Raw genomic sequence first — 21107 nt, 5'->3', positions numbered from 1 at the left:
CTAAAAATCATTAGATTATTAAGATCATGTTCCTTAAAAATATTTTGTACATTTTCTGTAAATATATTAAAATAAAACAAAAATTGTTAGTAATAAGCATTGCTAATAACTTTGTTTGCTTTTAAAGGTAACTTTAAATGTAATTTTATTAATATTTTAATATTATAATTTTATTATTATGTTTAAAAAAAAAAAAAATATATATATATATATATATATATATATATATATATATATATATATATATATATAATCAAAATATTGATAGTTATTTAATAATGCAAATAATAATATATTAATAATTAATAATAAAATATAATAATATAATAATAATTATTTATATTATTATTTGTATTATTAAAATATTATCAATATTATTCATACGAATATTTAGTTTTCAATTTGTTTTATCTCAGCTTAATATTTTTCTACAACTTTTTTATTCAGTTTTTAATTTCCAAAAAAAAAATTACGCTTATTAACAGGGTCACATTTATGATTAATGTGTTATGATATAATATGCTTATACCCCTTTGACATATAGATGACTTTATGAAAAACAACATACAGTAAAAGGAAATATTGAATGTACACTGTTATTTTTTTTTATATAAAAGCAGCTTTGAAGCCTGTAAATTAAATAAATATAATAAAATATATCATAGAAATATATCTTAAGACTAAAAAATATAATAAATATAAATACACAGAAAATTAATAAATTGAAATAAATATTTTTCAAATGTATTTATTTGTGTATTTAATGTATGAATATTCATTGATTACCGAATTATAGCAGTTAGTAGTGCTGACAGTGAATTATAAATAAGCAAAACTAGGATTATTATAAAAAAATAATAATCATGCTTTATTTTATTGAACAATTATTAACACTATTAACCATTAACTAAGACTTTAGCTCAATAGATATTAATTATTATTAGTTATTAAGGTAGTAGTTAGGTTTAGGTATTAGATCAAAATTAGATACTAAGTGCTAATAAACAGTTAATATCTTGGTAATAAGTGAGTAATTAATAATCGATACATATAATCGATACATATAATAATCGATACATATAATAATCGATATATATACTAAAGTGTTACCAAAATAACATTTATTTATATTAAACACACTCTCAATTCTCTAATAAAGTAAACACTTCACAGTATTTAAACAAATTACATAGTTAAAGATTTACCGAGGTGGGGGTGCTTGAACCCCCCAAATAAATGCTAAACAAATAATCCGTCAAAACAAGATGTATGGGGAGATTACAGCACTTTAATAGTGACAAATACTTTACTCTGACATGTATCTGATATAATAGTATTAATTGTTAAAACAATAGATAATATAAATATATGTTTGGCCACCCCTATAAGGGTTCATACCATGAATTCATAATCGCGCCAAATTGTCTGTGAGGAATAAACAAAATGTAACAGTCTGAAGAAACCGGCAGATCTGCACCGACAGTAAGTGTTCACAAGACACTTTTCTAGTAAAATTCGTGTTTGTATCTATATATAAATTAAAAGTAAAGTCAAATTAGACACATAGTTTGTAGAGTTTGACCTACAGAAACGTCTGAAATGACTAAAGAGAGTTATTTCAAATCTCAAAACACTGAAAACGTAGATACGTTTTTATTAATAATTTAGATGTAATTTTAATCAATATATCAATTTGATTCACTGAAGCATTACACAAACTAGCATTAGCCTACCGAAAAAAAGTTTACCCTCCCGGTCGTCAGTGGGCTACCATAGTTTAAAACTTCGCGCCATTTTGTTTTGCTCTCAGGCCAGATGAGCTTAACCTCATTTGTACGAGTGTTTTATGTTTAGTTTTTTTCTGGATGTGTAAATGATATTGCACTTGTTTACTGGTGTCTACCTCCGGCTGTATTGAGTGACTGTGGAGACTCTGATGGAGACACAGTGCCCTCATCTGGAGGAACTCTGGCATGATCGTCTCAAAAATATCAGCTCTTCAGAAACTGGGTTATTTCAGCATTTAGAACATTGTAGGCTATAATAATCGTTAAAATGGGCTTTTATGTAAATATATTAGTAGTAATAGTTTGATAGATACGTTTGATTAGATACTAGTTCTAAAGTTCTAAGTTTTAATTTAAAATTAAGACATCCTGGTTGTTGTAAACCAATTGGGTCAAATATGGAAAAATCAAATGGGTTAATTTCTTTGATTATTTTTTTGTATTCAACTCTTGGGTTTGTGCACATTTGACCCAACAACCCAGCATTTTTTTTAAATACTTAAAAGTCATATGTTTATTTGATTTAGTTATGAATCAGTTGAATTCATTAATTGATTTCCTTTTCGGCTTAGTTCCTTTGTTAATCTGGGGTCGCCACAGAGGACTGAACCCCGCCAACTTATCCAGCATATGTTTTACACAGCGGATGCCCTTCCTGCTGCAACCCATCACTGGGAAATATCCATACACACTCATTCACACACAACAGACAACTTAGCTTACCTAATTCACCTGTACCACATGTTTGGACTGTGGGGAAACCCACACCAACACAGGGAGAACATGCAAACTCCACACAGACATGCCAACTGATCCTGTCGGGGCTCAAACCAGTGACCTTCTTGCTGTGAGGCGATCGTGCCCACTGCGCCACCGTGCTGGTGTCTTCAGGGAATTTACGTAAATATTTCATTTTGGAATTCGATTTTAGTTTTTTGCATTTATTACTGCATATATTTTTGCAGTTATACGTTGAGTTTAGTTCGTTTTTAAATACTCTTTAAAAAAATTTATTGTGTGTCTTGTGAGTATAGTATGTTTTAGTTAAAATGAAGAAGGTATAGTTTTAGCTAACTTGAATTACCATGGAGGAAAAAAAAAAAATATATATATATATTTATATATATATATATATATATATATATATATATATATATATATATATATATATATATATATATATATATATATATATATTATAACTACTTTAGTCTTTTTTTGTTGCAAAAATAATGTAAAAAAAAAATTTAATTATAAGAAATTGTTTCTTTCTCGAGGCTCAGGTTATTATTTACATATACTTCAAACTTCAATGTGTTCAAATAAAAGTCATATATATAAATCTATTTAACAATGCTATATAGAGGAGATCTTGTGAACATGGACAGACAGATAGACAAGTAACTTCTGTCCTCCTGAATGTAGTCTGAGAATGTTACTGTACAGTTTATTAGAGAACATGGTCAAAGACTACAGTGAATGTTGATTGAGGAAAACACTCTTTTTCACATCTTCAACTTTTAGAGCATTAACAAGCCTGTGAATGAGTGTCAAGGCAAATATACAACTGTAAAATGCCTAAACAACACTGTGGACATGTACAAAGTGTTTATGTGGATTTTAATAGAAGTAATCATGTCTAATTAAATGGTTAAAGCTGCTAAGTGTGCTTGCAAACATTTATGAAAACATGAAATAGACTTTAATATTATTTATACAATTGAAGTCAGAATTATTAGTCCCCCTTTAAATTTTTTTTTCTTTTTTTAAATTTTTCCCAAATGATGTTTAACAGAGCAAGGACATTTTCACAGTATGTCTGATAATATTTTTTCTTCTGCAGAAAGTCTTATTTGTTTTATTTCGGCTAGAAAAAAAGCAGTTTTTAATTTTTGAAAAAACATTTTAGAGACAATATTATTAGCCCCTTTAAGCTAACTTTTTTTGATACTCTGTAGAGCAAACCATCTTTATACAATAACTTGACTAATTACCTTAACCTGCCTAGTTAACCTAATTAACCAAGTTAAATGTCACTTAAAGCTGTATAGAAGTGTCTTGAAGAATATCGAGTCTAATATTATTTACTGTCATCATGACAGAGATAAAATAAATCAGTTATTAGAGATGAGTTATTAAAACTATTATGATTAGAAATGTGTTGAAGAAATCTGCTCTCCATTAAACAGAAATTGAGGAAAAAAATAAACAGGAGGTCTAATAATTCTGACTTCAATAGTATATATATATATATATATATATATATATATATATATATATATATATATATATATATATATATATATATATATATATATATAAATAAAACCCTCTATACACAAATGTATTGTAATCTTTTAATCAATGGACCAGATGCTCACAAGTCTAAATTCCTCCAAAGAGAGATGATACGACAACAGTGAAGGACTCAGACACAGAGGTAAGGTAAGAATAATAAAAGATTGTATTGTAAACATTCCATAGAAATATTATATAAAATAAAATAAATGAAAATAAAACTAGTCTTTTTTTTCACACTTATCTAATGACCTCAATCTTATTTACACTTTCTAATAACACTTCTTCTTCACAGGGTTTTATGTCTGTATATCACTAATAAGGTAAGTTAATATCATGTTATTTTCTTCTTTTTTTATTTAATGTTAAGAGCTAATATTATATTTTGGTTACTATTATAAACAATACTATAATACTAATATACTAATAACAATACTATATTAAAGATTTGTGAGTGTTAGTTAACAGTATAATATTACTATTATTATTTTATCATTCAACATATAATCAAAATTTCGCTTCTTAAACCAATTAACTTCTTTCAATAAAGCTGTAAAATAGCAAAGAATGAGCACTCTAATGAAAACAATGTACAAATAAAATTTCTATTTGCTCTATTGCCCACTACCCACTAGTAACCTGGGCTACACACATACATATATGGCCATCAGAAGATGAGTACACTGTGGTCATAAAGGGATAGACATGGTCAGCAACAAGTCTGTGTGGCGAGCGTTTGTGAATTGTAGTCTAATAGGAGTAGTTGGACAGGTGAACTCTTGAAAAATACTTAAAAATAGCTAAATTCTTAGCCAAAACATAATTATATTAACTGTTTAATAATTGAAATACATATTTAAATATTAAATATTTACATATTTCTTAACAACGTTTAGAAAAAATATTAAGAAATGAGTTCTAGAAAGAATACTATGGTGTTTTGAACTACACTTTATATATGGCGCAGGTAAGTAAAAAAAAAAAAAAAGGTTTTGTATGCTTATTTATTACCCCATAAAATACAGAATCAGAAGCACTTTAATTGACCATAATTGGAATGGTCATGAATATTAATGAGTTCTGCTCTGACACACAGATGTACTCTGAAATGAACATGCAAAATAATCATACTTTATTTATAAAAAAAATTCAACATATTGAGTAGATGCCTTGTTAAACATTGTCAAATGTAATGGTTTAGGTTTATTTTAGCTAGCGATCTTTAACCCACCAGAAAAAACACCCTTTCACTTTAGTTGTGTTTAAATATAGGCTAAATTATAATTAAACTCAACAGTTGATTTTGCTCACATTTTAAGATTATAAGGCTGAACGGCATGAAATGCCACCAGTCTACAGAGATTTCCCAGTATTTCTCTGTTGCAATGGGGAGATCAAAATAATTAATCCTGAAAAAGCCAAAGCAACGCACACACTACCAGATTAGTAGAAATACAACAATTACAGACAAAAGATGGATCGACTTAGAAAGTCACATACCAGTTTTATAATGATTTGATCAGCTGTGAAATACGAAAAGAAAATGCTGAATTTTTCTCTGCTAAGGACTTATCTTGCTGTCTCTGTCGCCATCTTGTGGAGCAATCGTCTTTGTTCTGCTCAGTGTAGCAGATGGAGGCTGATACGCTGTATCTCTGAAATTATAAGTATTTAAAATAGGCACTTTCCCAGTGATGGGTTGCGGCTGGAAGGGCATCCGCTGCATAAAAACGTGCTGGATAAGTTGGCAGTTCGATGTGGCGACCCCTGATTAATAAAGGGACTAAGCCGAAAAAAAAATGAATGAATGAAAAAATAAAATAGACACTGTCCTTAGAAATAACTGCATAGTTGCAGTCTAAACAAATACATTCTTGCCCCTAAAAAGTCTCAAAAGTACATTATGTTGTCCAACAGCTGCAATATTTGTCAAACTGTTGTGAGTTTATTGATATGCTGTCACTCTATGTGGGCGGAGTAATACAGAAGACTAAAGAGGCTGTACAAGTGTTGTTATTTTCAGATTCAAGAACCAGAAAGAAATATTGTACATATATGTGTATATATATATATATATATATATATATATATATATATATATATATATATATATATATATATAAATAAATATACCGTTGTTGTATATATATATAAACCCGCTGCATCCTATCCCGGACCTCAGCAGTGTTATTCAGAGCCCTCACTACTGAACACCCCTCTCCCCGGCCTCCCGGATTTTCAGACACATGTTGGCAGGTATGGTAGTAAATGATATTATAAGTCGATCTCTCTTTTTTTGTATGTTGTAGTGCTGTATTTATACAGATTTGCTTGCATTTCAGGAATGCGTGTTTTGTTGGCAGATTTAAATAAGCAAAGTCCACATGTGTTTAGCGTTTTTCCCTATCGCAAACACAACAGCAGTCTGGTAGTGATTGTGTTGCTTTTTTCGGGGTTAATTATTGTGGTGTCCCGATTGCAACAGAGAAATACTGTAGACTGTAACACTGTAAGAAGATATCTCTGTAGATGGATGGCATTTCATGTCACGTTCTGCCTAATAATCTTAAAGTGTGAGCAAAATCAGCTGTTTTGTCATGACTTTAGACATAGAGAGTCATTCAAACACTAGCTCTAAAGAGACGTTGGTGAATTAGTAACAGCTTCTACTGTTCTGACGTCAGCTGCAGATGTGGATGAATGGAGGAAGAAAGTAGTTCCTAATCAAAAGTGGTTTTTAGACTCTCCGTGTTAGATTTTCTTATTTATATACGCAATTGTGGTGTCGAACTGTTGTATAAACACAATATCACGCTTGTAGCAGTGCGATATGGCTGTATATCAGCACTGGTGGGACACTCAGGCATGCCTCCCACCAGTGCTGATATACAGCCAAATCTCACTGCTACTTGTGTGTCATTGCTTATGTATGTATATATATATATATATATATATATATATATATATATATATATATATATATATATATATGTGTGTGTGTATATATATATATATATATATATATATATATATATGTATGTATATATATATATATATATATATATATATATATATATATATGTATATATATATATATATATATATATATATATATGTGTGAAATCAAAGTATGACATCCACTACTCTCTCATTATACTTTCATTAGCAGCATACGTTCTACTTTAAACATTAAATAATCTCCAAATTAGCGTTTTTCAAAAATAAAATAGCACAGTTCCTCCTGAAAGCTATAAAAATGTTGCTGTGAGTCATCCAGTGCAAGTTTTGCACAGCAGACATGTAAACCCCTGATATATGTTCACAGTTCCAGCATTAGTCACGGCGCAGGGGAATTCGCTTCTAATATACAACATATACACGTCAGGCCTTTCATCAGTCTTGTTCGCTAAAGCGTCCTGAAAGTGTCATGACATCAGGCGAATGCTGCTCCCGTCTGGAGTTGGCATGAAGTGGCCTGTCAGATTTCTTCTGTTAGTACCTGCATGCGTCTTAATCCACTCAATTTGGCTTGTTTTTCTCTGCCTAAACGCCTGTCAGCAAACACCTGCAGTCTGGCTCTGCTCGGCCTCCAACGACGCTGCATGGGGAAACTGGAGAAAGATATTAGCAAACGTAGCGCAGGGTAACTTTCACACTCTCGCCTGGCTCCAGTCCAGGCCGGGAGAACATGTCCTGGCAGCAAACGCAAAAAGCCGAGTCAAAGTTTTCCAGACGCAGTTGAGTTGATGAAAGGCGGCTTCTCCATGGCTGTGAGCTGCTGTTTTTCCCAGAAAGCTTGAATAATTACATGCAAGCAAGGGTTAACTTTGACTTTTACACCTGTAAAGTGAGCAGCTGCAGATTTGTGGAGCGATTCACGGCTGTCAGTCGCTGGTTAATCTGAGGGTTTGTGCCGCTCAAGTGCACTGAGTTTATTCCTGCTTCAGACCACCAGGATAGAGACTCATGATAGTGTTTGTTTGGGGGGGAAAGCTGTTTCCTAGCAAGTGAAATGGTCTTTAGTGTATGTTTCGCTGTAAAAAATGCAGGGTTTCACACCAATTATTCATGCTGTCCCAACACAAGATTAGATTAGATTAGATTAGATTAGATTAGATTAAAATATCCTTATTGTCCCTGAAGGGCAAACGTCAGTTGTGCGTCAGTCATCCTTTCTCATTTTTTCCATTTTTACATCTGTCAAAAAAAAATGAGCAGGGCGAGGCAGTGGCGCAGTAGGTAGTGCTGTCGCCTCACAGCAAGAAGATCGCTGGTTTGAACCTCGACTCAGTTGGCGTTTCTGTGTGGAGTTTGCATGTTCTCTTTGCGTTCGCATGGGTTTCCTCCGGGTGCCCCGGTTTCCCCCATATAGTCAAGACATGCGGTACAGGTGAATTGGGTAGGCTAAATTGTCCGTAGTGTATGAGTGTGTGTGTGGATGTTTCCCAAAGATGGTTTGCGGCTGGAAGGGCATCCGCTGCGTAAAAACGTGCTGGATAAGATGGCGGTTAATTCCACTGTGGCGACCCCGGATTTATAAAAGCCGAAAAGAAAATGAATGAACGAATTAAAAAAATGAGCATCAATAATATCATAAAGATCTGCATAATCATCCCCTGGTTTCAGAGATTAGGCTAGTCCTAGATTAAACTGCATGTTTGAGCTGTCTAAACTAAAAATAACTTGCTTAATCTAAATAACTTAAATCTTAAAATCACAACCTTTAAAGACGTCAGTGCCAAGATGCACACTGGTAATGTGTTTTTCTAAATAGTGTACGTATATAAAAGCTGCCTAAATACCTTCATTTAAATTTGGCCTAGTCCTGGATTAAGTTAAACCCTGTTTGTGAAACCGGTCCTATGAGTAATTTTTCAGGGAACCTAATAAATCTGACCAAACACAAACACTGACTCAAATATTCTTGCAAACACAGCTTTATGTAATGCTGCATATTTTATCATTAGCAACCTATTGAAGAACCGCTCTTCCCGGTTACTGAGGTATATTATCTTATCTGACATGTGCAAAGCCTGACTTCATCATATATGATCTAGAGCGGTGAACTTGGTCAGGTTTATCAGCCTGAGAGCCGAAACAAAGACTTGAAGCGGCTTGACTTTGACAGGCTCTCTTTGACTTTGAGTTCAGCTTCAGGTCCTACAAGATAACATTCAGTGCAACACCTGGACACTTCAAGAGTCTGGTGAAGAACACATCCAGAACAACTGGGGTCAAAAATACATGCAAAATATCCTTGTTTAAACAAACTGTGGATCAAAAGTCACCTGAAAGAATGTAGAAGTGGAGTTGGTGATTACAATATTGCTCGTTTTGGGGTTAGGAATTAAGCTAAAGGAGTGAAACTTCAGCGCAGCTTACAAATGTATTTATTAAAGAACGAAAATGCCAGACCATCATGTCATAAAGACCTGGGCGCTTATTTCAATCAAAAACCCACCAAGCCATGATGCAAAACACCACCCCAACAAGACAGCAACACCCTAGCAACCGCATGACAACACTCTAGGAACTGCACCGAAATCTAAAACAAGCAATGACCCCTAGCAACCGTCAAAACACTCAACCACAAACTGTAGTAACACCCTAGAATTTGCCCTGAAATGTAAAACAATTTTAAAAAAAAACTCTCAGAAACCACACAGAGCACCCTAGCAACCACGTGATTATACCCTAGCAACTCTCCTACACTTCTGACCGTCTAGTCTTGACATAGCCATATTCTGTCTTTTAATTTATATGTAGGTGTTTGATGAGGTTTGTGGTTTTACCACAGTAACTCACTGTTTTGTTAAACGTGTCACAAACAGCATCATTTGAGTTTATGAAAGTGAAGGAGCTCCACACAAAACTTTGCTTGCGGTCACCCATATTCAATGACAGCGTGACTGAACAACATGTGCAAGCCGACTGACTGAGTGGTTAGCTTGTGTGCTCTGCAGTTGTACAGTGCCGTTATGACTTGGCAGGCGGAAGAACAAGTAGTTCCGGCTAAGATGGGATTATACAGATAAACTAGGGTAATAGTGGTTACTTTCCTCTGTATTTCTATTTCCAATAAACTACACATTTGCTCCAAATTATTGAAATATCAATATTTTGAAATGACAACCGATTCTAGAACACACAAAGCTGGTATCAGAGATATCAATATTTCAGTATCGATCCGCACATCACTAATAATCTTCAAAAATTCTGATTTTGAATCACAATTCAGCTTAATATTTTTCCTCGGAATTGCATGATATAAATTTATAACCCACGATTGTGACAACCAATCTGAGAATTTGCAAGAAACAAAATCCGAAAAGTCACAATAGCCAGTTTTCAGCTATTCCATGCTGGAAACAAGCTTCAGTACAAATCTACTTAAAAAACACAATGACACAAAGCACTCGCTTTCACCTGCAGAACAGCAGAAATAATGAAAACTGATTTTTAAAACGCACACACACATTCATCAGTCCAATGCTACAGAGAAATCTAGAGTAAGCAACAAACACAGAGGCGTTCAGAGCCGGCATGGCGATCACTCTAAACCCGTCAACACACAGTCTGAAGGAAACCACACTCCATTTCTGCCCATTACGTGTGACAGACTGCCTGCCGAGGCCTGTAATCAGCCGTCCCTCTTCACCGCCATTAGTGTGTTGTGATAGTCGCTCAGCGTTTCAGGCCTGTCAGCCTGGTATCCCCTCAAGCTCCGACAGGTCCTTCTGGAAATGAGGCACGTCTAAAATCTGCAGTCGCTTCAATCCTGGCAGACTCCCTTTAAACAAATACTTCACTATAATTCTGCTCTGAAAGAGCAACCTGTGATATCACTAGGGTCGGGTATCCAAAATCAATTCTGTTTCTTGAAATCCTGTGATATCACTAGGGTTAGGTATCCGAAATCAATTCCGTTTCTTGAAAACCTGTGATAACACTAGGGTCGGGTATCCAAAATCAATTGCTTTTTTTGAAAACCTGTGATATCACTAAGGTCGGGTATCCGAAATCAATTGCTTTTCTTGAAAACCTGTGATATCACTAAGGTCGGGTATCCAAAATAAATTCCTTTTTCTTGAAATCCTGTGGTATGACTTGGGTCGGGTATCCAAAATCATTTCTGTTTCTTGAAAACCTGTGAAATCACTAGTGTTGGGTATCCAAAATCGATGATACCGAAACTCAATTCTTCTTGAAAACCTGTGATATCACTAGGGTCGGGTATCCAAAATCAATATCTTTTCTTAAAAACCTGTGAAATCACTAAGGTCGAAATCACAAAATTGATGGTATCAAAAATCGATTCTGCTTTTTGAAAACGTCTCAGGTTACGAATGTAACCATGGTTCCCTGAAGGGAACAAAATGCTGCATCTCTCTTTAGGAGATACAAATGGGATACAATCCCTCTTACAGTGGTGTAGTCCTAAAAAAAAGGTGGTATACTATTACCCACCCAACTTAAATTTTAAAAGTGGCCAAAAAAATAACAAAAGTCAATGTTTCTCTGATTAATTAGCTATATATATATATATATATATATATATATATATATATATATATATATATATATATATATATATATATATATATATATATATATATATATTAAACGTAAGTTCCCTGTTACTATTGCCGTCCACAGAAGAAAAAAAAAATACTATGGAAGTCAATGGTTACAGGTTTCCAGCTTTAACAGAATAAAAAAAGACAAACTGGTTTGGAACAATTAAAGGTTGAGTAAATGATGACGATTTTCATTTTTTTTTGGGTGAACTATCCATTAAAAAAAGAAGAAAAAAAGCCTAATCAGCAAAACAAATGAATATACTGAAGGTATACGCAATTATTGATCATTCTAAGTTGTAATACCCAAACAGCTTGTGGAAAAAAGTAGGCATACTAAATATACGTGCGTATAGCCCCGACTACACCACTGCTCTTCTATAAGATCCTGAAGCACAGGTGAAATTAATCCAAAGTAACTGAGGGGACACACCGTGTGTGTGACGTCTAACCTGAAGGTATAAAGCATCATGGAAATAAACAACTTCATCTTAAAACCTCTCAAACAGAGCACATCAGGCAAAAAAAAATAAGGCAAAGTGACATTACCTTCAGGGAATCATGGTTGCATGCGTAATCTTCTGAGAGAACTTGCGCTGCGTCTCTCTTTAAGAGACACCATGGGAATGCTATCCTAAACATGCTACATTGTAATATGGCGGGTAGGAGTCCTCCTAATTTAAGAAAGGACACAGGAGGGTCCAGATCTAACCGATTAAACCGGGTATGTCAAACTCAATTCCTGGAGGGCCGAAGCCCTGCACAGTTTAGTTCCAACCGTGCTCCAACACACTTACCTTTAGCCTGCACTTACCTCCAAGCCTGAAGGACTCAATTAGTTTGAGGTGTGTTTAATTAGAGTTGGAACTAAACTGTGCAGGGCTGCGTCCCTCCGGGAGTTGAGTTTGACATCCCGGATGAAACTTTTTATGCAGGCCAGACCACCCCACTGCCAGTGGACTGGCCAGAATGAAAGGCTTTTCAATTAGCCTCACTAATTTAAAGGTTGTGCCTTTCAATGCCACTTTAAGCTGAATACTAGTATCTTGAAGAATATCTAGTCAAATATTATGTGCTGTCATTATGGCAAAGATCAAATAAATCAGTTATTAGAAATAAGTCATTAAAACTATTATGTTTAGAAATGTGTTGGAAAAAGTCTTCTCTCCATTAAACAGAAATTGAACAAAAATATAAACAGGAGAGCTAATAATTCAGACTTCAAATGTATACACACTTTGTAAGTAACTGGGCGAATGTGAGAGCGCTCTGAGACCTACAGCGAATTGTGTTTGGTCAGCCATGGAAAATATGTGGCGGTGTTTAAAGGCACAGTGTGTTTGGCTGCGGGTCAGTGGCTGTTAGAGATGCAGGCAGGAAGGATTAGTTCCTCACGAAACCCAATCCAGCGCGCTCTCAGCCTGCCAGGTGTAGTCGAGCAGGACCAACAGGAACCCCGCTTTAAGGATCCTAAGTGGGCAATTACAAGTATCTTCCATTAAATAGGATTAAGGGACAGCAACAAACAGAAACCAGAACTGTGTGTGCGTGTATTTACAGAGGAGCGCTGGCTTCTGTTCAGTTTTCATGCCTTCAGACATGGTAATGTCCTGGTTTATGGATATAGAGTACTGTAATGCACATGGTTATTATTATATCTGGAAAATAAAATAAATAAATAAACTCCCCTGGCAATTATGAGCAAAAAAGTAGGGAAATAATAATAATAATAATAATAATAATATATATATATATATATATATATATATATATATATATATATATATATATATATATATATATATATACAGCTGAAGTCAGAATTATTAGCCCCCCCCCCCCCCCCCCCCCCCCTATATATATCTATATATATATAGATATAGAGATATATATAACTGAAATTCTTCAAGACACTTCTATACAGCTTAAAGTGACATTAAAAGGCTTAACTAGGTTAATTAGGGTAACTAGGCAGGTTAGGGTAATTAGGCAAGTTAATAATTTAGGACTAATAATTTTGTCCTTAAAGTGGTGTTTAAAAAATTCTAAACTGCTTTTATTCTATTTTATTCTAGCCTAAATAAAACAAATAAGACTTTCTCCAGAAGAAAAAAATATTATCAGACATACTGTGAAACTTTCCTTGCTCTGTTAAACATCATTTGGGAAATATTTTAAAAAGAAATAAAAATTCAAAGGGGGGCCTAATATTTCTGACTTTAACTGTATATATATATATATATATATATATATATATATATATATATATATATATATATATATATATATATAGTTCTACAGAAATTTGGGTGACTGAATGAACACTTGAAACAAATCATAGCAAGTGTAAACTTTTTTTTTTACGCACGTGTATTGTTTTATCATCAAATAAAAAATAACAAAATAAAAAAAAACATCAGTCACAACAAAAATAAACAAGGCATTCCAATGTCAGAAACTAAATAGTCGTTCTGAAAAAGGTCATTGACCAAACAAAAGTGTAAGTTTAAACAAAACAGATTATAGCAGCATTTACCGTCTACATTTGCAGCCTATAGTACAGACAGTATCACATTAAACTATACATATGAACATCACATAGAAAACAAAATATCAGATCACACCAATATAGAAATCTGAGAGGTATGCAGAATATTTGCATACTTAATTACAATCCAGTTTGTAAAGTAATTTTCTTTATTTTATTAGATATATTTTATGAGCAACAAAATCATTCTGCATAAAGCTGCATTTGTTTTTGTTTTATTTGTTTTTTGGAAAATTCTGTGCAGAAACAACATATGCTTATATTGCCAAACACGATGAAAGCGCAATACAAATACACATTACATTACATTTTTGTGGTGAACATTCCCTTTAACATAACTGATGTTGTATTAAACCAGTTCCTCCAGCAGGTGGAGCTGCAGACTGCCAAAATGTTAGAGAACAATTGTGTAAAATGTAGAGTAAACTAGCCAGATTATAGCAACATTTACCATTTACATCTCCAGCCCATATGACACACACCAAGGAAAAATATACATTTTATATATTTAAACTTTGATTTTTTTTCTGCTAAGAAGGATAAATAGTATGCCTTAAATATATCTTGTAAAACCATCTTTTACTTGCCAACCCACCATAAGTGTTCTGATAATATGTAACACCAGTTTAAATAATCTCTCTCTCACATCAACTGCCTTTGTTTACTTCGTTTTTCCTCAGTGTGGCGCTGTTGTGTTAAAAAGACACTTGAACTGAGGCTTTCGTCTATCTATCTATCTATCTATCTATCTATCTATCTATCTATCTATCTATCTATCTATCTATCTATCTATCTATCTATCTATCTATCTATCTATCTATCTATCTATCTATCATCTGTTTGTCTGTCTGCCTGTTTGACTATCTGTGTTGCTCTAACAGTAGCAGTGATCTGACCGCAGCTCGTCTGACAGCTGTGATGCTCTTAAACTAATCCAGAGCTGCTCACTGTCTGACAGATTAATGCTGTACGCTCAGCCTGTGCCACTGAACCCGCAGAACCTGCATCTGCACCCCACAATAGCCCACAGCAACAATACTATGACATAAATTCCCTGCTGGAAAATTAGAGTAAAGACACGGAGTTTAGGCAACACAGTGGCTCACTGTCGCCTCACAGCAAAAAGGTCACTGGTTTGAGTCCTGACTGGGCTAGTTGACATTTCTGTGCGGAGTTTGCATGTTCTCCCTGTGTTGGCAGGGGTTTCCTCCAGGTGCTCCGGTTTCCACTACAGTCCAAACACATGCGCTAGGGGAACTGAATAAGCTAAATTTACCTTAGTGTGAGTGTGTGTAAATAAGTGTTTATAGGTGTTTATATATATATATATAGAGAGAGAGAGAGAGAGAGAGTGTTTATCGGAGGCTCGAACCTCCGAACCACTGATTAACCATGCCGCTCTTCTACTAAATTCAATTTGTTTAAAAAAAAAACATTCATTCATTCATTTTCTTTTCAGCCTAGACCCTTTATTAATCAGGGGTCGCCACAGCGGAATGAACCGCCAACTTATCCAGCATATGTTTTATGCAGCGAATGCTCTTCCAGCCGCTACCCATCACTGGGATACATCCACACACACTCACTCACACACATACACTACGGCCAATTTAACCTCAATTCACCTGTACCACATGTGTTTGGACTGTGGAGAAAACCAGAGCACCTGGAGGAAACCCACACAAACACGGGGAGAACATGCAAACTCCACACAGAAATGCCAGCCGAGGCTTGAACCAGCAACCTTCTTGCTGTGAGGCAAACATGCTACCCACTGCACCACTGAGTCGCCCCAAATAGATATACTTTGGATATTATAATGTTTAATCTGTCCTTTTATGAAACCCACATACAAACACACACACACACAAACACACTCATAAGTGTGAGACAGCATGAAGATGAGCAAGCAATGACTAATAACTATTAATTTCAGTCATCATAACATTTGCTTTTTTGAAGTATTCTTAAAAATAAGGTAAATAAAGTAGATGTTTTATTCACACATTTATGTTGTCTTTTTAGCTGAGAGAGATCTGAGGGTTGAACAACAAAAAAGTTTACGTGTCAAATGGGTGTGGAACGATATGACGGTGAGTAAATGAAGAGTAAATATTTATTTTGTCTTAACTACTGCTTTTCAATTGCTTTGTAACCTATATTGAAATTAGTACTGGGCAAAAATTAGTTGCACATAGTATGTGTGTATTGTGTACACTCACCGGCCACTTTATTAGGTACATTATACTAGTACTAGGTTGGACCCTCTTTAGCCTTCAGAACTCCCTTAATCCCTTATGGCAGAGATTCAACAAGGTACTGGAAATAATCCTCAGAGATTTTGCTCCATATTGACATGATAGCATGCAGATTTGTCGGCTGCACATCCATTATTTGAATCTCCCGTTCCACCACATCTCAAAGCTGCTCTATTGGATTGAGCTCTGGTGACTGTGGAGGCCATTTGAGTACAGTGAACTCACTGTCACGTTCAAGAAACCAGTCTGAGATGATTGAGCTTTATGACATGGTGCGTTATCCTGCTGGAAGTAGCCATCAGAAGATGGAGACACTGTGCTCATAAAGGGATGGACATGGTCAGCAACAATACTCAGGTAGGCTGTGGCGTTGATGCTCAATTGGTACTAATGGACCCAAAGTGTGCCAAGTAAGCATCCCCCACACCATTACACCACTATCACCAGCCTGAACCGCTGATACAAGGCAGGATGGATCCATGCTTTCATGTTGATGATGCCAAATTGATTCTGACCTAACCATCCGAATGTGGCAGCAGAAATGGAGACTCATCAGAGCAGGCAACGTTTCTCCAATCTTCTATTGTCCAGTTTTGGTGAGCCTGTGTGAATTGTAGCCTCAGTTTCCTGTTCTTAGCTGACAGGAGCAGCACCCGGTGTGCTCTTCTGCTGCTGTAGCCCATCCGCCTCAAGGTTGGACGTGTTGTGTGTTCAGAGATGCTCTTCTGCAGAGCTCGGTTGTAACGAGTGCTTATTTGAGATACTGTTGCCTTTCTATCAGCTGGAACCAGTCTGGCCATTCTCCTCTGACCTCTGGCATCAACAAGGCATTTGCTCCCACAGAACTGCCGCTCACTGGATATTTTTTCTTTTTCAGACCATTCTCTGTAAACCCTAGAGATGGTTGTGAGTGAAAATCCCAGTAGATCAGCAGTTTCTGAAACACTCAGACCAGCCCATCTGGCACTAACAACCATGCCACATTTAAAGTAAGTGAAATCCCCTTTCTTTCCCATTCTGATGCTCAGTTTGAACTGCAGCAGATCATCCTGACCATGTCTACATGCCTAAATGCATTGAGTTGCAGCCATGTTATTGGCTGATGGACAGGTGTACCTAATAAAGTGGCCAGCGAGTGTATATCCAAAATTGACAAATGGTTCTAAATATATAGTGTTTTTGCGACATTTAGAAACAAACCAGACAAACAAATATTTCTTAAAACACATTTCTTTTCAACCGTTGGAATTATAATATGTATATGTTCAAATATATGTTGAAGTCTTGCATTGTTGCTCATCACGAGTGTAAAAACGATCCACGATTATCAGTTTGCTGCCTAAAACTACATATATAGCTATACTATCAGCAAGCACGTTAAAAAGAGAGAGATATATTGGATGATGAATTCCTGCAGGCGCACGTGCGACTCAACTTTCCAGGCGTTGATCTGTTTGGCGAGTGACGTCACTTCCTGGATGTTGTCAGCCAGCCAGTCTGTCGGTCTGAAGTATTCTTCTTCTGCTCCGTCAAGAAGCGCAGCGGGTTGTGTGTGCGTCCGTGTTTCAGCTCTCCGCAGCGGGCTCCAGGCGCAGGATGGCCCGGGTCTCGGTGTCCGCGGCCGCCCCTCGGATTCAGTCTAATAATGCGGAGATTATCCAGCAGCAGCGGCGGTGTTGATGCTGCGGGGATCGGTGTCGGCGAAGCGGGCTAACATAGCAGCTCACTGCGCTAGCTGGAGCCAGGATGATTCGCTGGATCCGACAACAGCTGGTACGATTAATTACTCTCGTTATTATTAACCGTAAATAACATTTGGTTTTATATTCGCTCTTCTATTCAGTGACAACTTGTGACACGGTTTCCGTGTTGTTTACCATGCTAACGTTAATGTTACTTTGAATATTGGGTCTTGACTTCAAAACATTAGCACTATTTAATTGACTGTAAACAATGTTGTGCTTTGCAAATATGACATCCTTATTTAGAATTTGCAAACAATACTTTACTGAAATTATATTAAAGAGGAAGTCCGAATATAAAGCTAACTCTACCCCAGTGTAAAATTCAGGTTAAGTTATCCATTCAGTGACAACTTGTGACACACTCCCTATATTGTTTACCTATTGCTAACCTTAACGATACTTTGAATATTGGGTGTAAAAATCAGATATAAGATAGAGGTAAAGTTTTATATTCGCACATTCGTTCATTTAACTTTCTCTATATTGTTTTACCACGCTAATTTGAATATTCAATCAGAATTAGCATGTAAATATGACTTTAAAACAACGTCAACAATATCTAATAGACCGTAAAAAATGCTGTACTTGGATATTTATTAGCTGCTAATATGATTTCCCTTTTTAGAATTTGCAAACAATACTTTTCTGTAAGTATATTATTAAGGAGAGTGAATATCCGAATATAAAACCACCTCTATAGATATATTTAATATTGTGGGAAAGTTGTTTTTATATTTGCAGATTCTGACTTTTTAATAATAAAATAGTTTCATAACAATATTATTTTTGTCGAATCATGCTAGCAGCCAATAACTATCAAACATTTTTCACAGTCAATTAAAAAGTGCTAATGTTATTTTAACATAATATTTACATGTGATTTTAGACCGAATATGCAATAGACCCAATATTTAAAGTACCATGGTAAACAACGTAGGGAGCATGTCACAAGTGGTCACTGAAGGAATGTACGAATATACAGTTGAAGTCAGAATTATTAGCCCCCTTTTGATTTTGATTTTCTTTTTTTTTAAATATTTCCCAAATGATTTTTAACAGTGCAATGAAATTTTCACAGTATGTCTGATAATATTTTTTCTTCTGGAAAAAGTCTTATTTGTTTTATTTCGGCTAGAATAAAAGCAGTTATGAATTTTTTTAAAACCATTTTTGGGACAAAATTATTAGCCCCTTAAAGCTATTTTTTTTTCGATAATCTACTGAACAAATCGTTATACAATAACTTGACTAATTAACTTAACCTGCCCAGTTCACCTAATTAACCTAGTTAAGCCTTTTAATGTCACTTTAAGCTGTATAGAAGTGTCTTGAAAAATATATAGTCAAATATTATTAACTGTCATCATGCAAAATATAAAATAAATCAGTTATTAAAAATACGTTTTTAAAACTATTATGCTTAGAAATGTGCTGAAACAATCTTCCCAGAACAGAACAGAAATTGGGGAAAAAAAAGGGAAAAAAAAACAGGGGCGGTAATAATTCAGGGGGGCTAATAATTCTTGCTTCAACTATAAAACTGACTTTACTCAAATCATCATCCCTGGGTTAGTTGGTTTCAGTCTAATGGCTATGCCTGGCTAATTAAGTAACATTAGTTTGGTTAAGAATTAAAGTGAGAGTTTTGTTTTCCACTGAAATGAAGCGGTTTGTGTGTGGTAATAATTGTGTCATCAGGTTTTATTTGTAGCTTGTGGTCGGATGTGACGTTATTTACAATGTTGAGTTGTTCATTAATTGCCTCATTCACACAAGCAGTGACATTGTAGCTGCCTGTCTCTCTGGGTGGTGACCTGCTTCAAACACAAGTTTGTGTAGGTCTACTAGTGATGGGTCGTTCTTGAACGATTCGTTCATTTTAAATGAATCTACAAAGTGACTCGGGAACTACGAGTCCTCTCAGGGAGCGATTCGTTCATCCGCGCGTGCGCACATTTGTGCTGGTGGTATCATTCATTTTAAGTCTTTTGAGTCGTTCGTCGCAGAAAGGCAGAAGCCAATCATTTGCGTTTTGATCGGTTCATCTCTCGATTCCTCTATCGGGTCTGAGTCATTCATTTCTCACGGGCCAATCATACGCGTTTAAAGCCGGAAAAAGAATTGATCCGTTCATCTCTCGAGTCACATGATGAACGAACGACTCAAGAACCAGAAGACTCGAAAGGTGAACTAATTATTACGGCTCCTATCGGCTCAGACTGTGTACATTGGTTAAGATTATATGTGACTGTCAGTGTAACGTGAACGAATCGCTGACATTTGAAGACATGAAGAGGTGAGCTGAGCAAAAAGACAACAATACCTTCATAGACAAAAGAGCAGGTAAACATCGAATTATTATTATTTTTTCCTTCTTATAGTATTCGATTTATGACTTATTTGTCGTGTGATCAACCTTTTGGGTTAGTTGTAGATGTGTTTGGAAGCAATTTGTAACATTTTAATAATATTTTGGCAAATTGAACCAAATAAACGAAATGACTCGAAAAAAGATTTGTTCTTCTCGATGAACGAGACTCAAAGAGTGATCCGAACTTTCCATCACTAAGGTCTACAGCACGGAGAAAACAACTGGCGAGCTGAGCTCTACTGGTGCTCCGCTTAAGAAAGTTGCTCTTCATTTGCATAAAGCTCGACATGCCCATCTGGTCGCCAATGGGTCGCTGTCACTCGTATAGACCGAGGTCGCCGGAAGTCGCTCACTCTTCGTTCAAATGAACGGTCGCTTGTCGATTTGCTGCTGCAAGTCGCTCGTAGTGTGAATCAGGCTTTAACGATTTTTATTTTTAATGTTGTTCATTTGGAGGGAAGTGTTTGCAGCAGAGCTCGCCTTATTTTCAGTTGCTTTAAATTGCTTTGCTTTTGCTCGTTGA

At 35.4% G+C, this 21107-nt stretch overlaps 1 protein-coding gene across 19 annotated transcripts in view; it reads left to right on the top strand.

The window, feature by feature from the left end:
- The first annotated feature begins 1413 nt into the window (after positions 1-1413).
- The window catches only part of atp11b (ATPase phospholipid transporting 11B), a 108698-nt gene continuing 89004 nt past the window's right edge, over positions 1414-21107 (top strand). For 8 of the 19 annotated variants that reach the window (XR_012397959.1, XR_012397958.1, XM_073937642.1 and 5 more), the window contains exon 1: positions 17945-18241. Coding sequence is in view for 17 of the 19 variants with exons in the window: in XM_073937642.1 (XP_073793743.1) it covers positions 18215-18241 (27 nt within the window). In the remaining 2 variants the exon portion in view is untranslated. Of the gene's footprint in view, positions 1483-4160; positions 4233-4380; positions 4409-6270; positions 6342-16235; positions 16304-17944; positions 18242-21107 lie in introns of those variants that run through there. The other 11 variants (XM_073937650.1, XM_073937652.1, XM_073937648.1 and 8 more) reach the window with 10 other exon arrangements.

This window comes from Danio rerio, chromosome 22 (genome assembly GCF_049306965.1).
Source record: "Danio rerio strain Tuebingen ecotype United States chromosome 22, GRCz12tu, whole genome shotgun sequence".
Classification (NCBI taxonomy): domain Eukaryota; kingdom Metazoa; phylum Chordata; class Actinopteri; order Cypriniformes; family Danionidae; genus Danio; species Danio rerio.
This window is presented reverse-complemented; position numbering and strand designations above follow the sequence as displayed.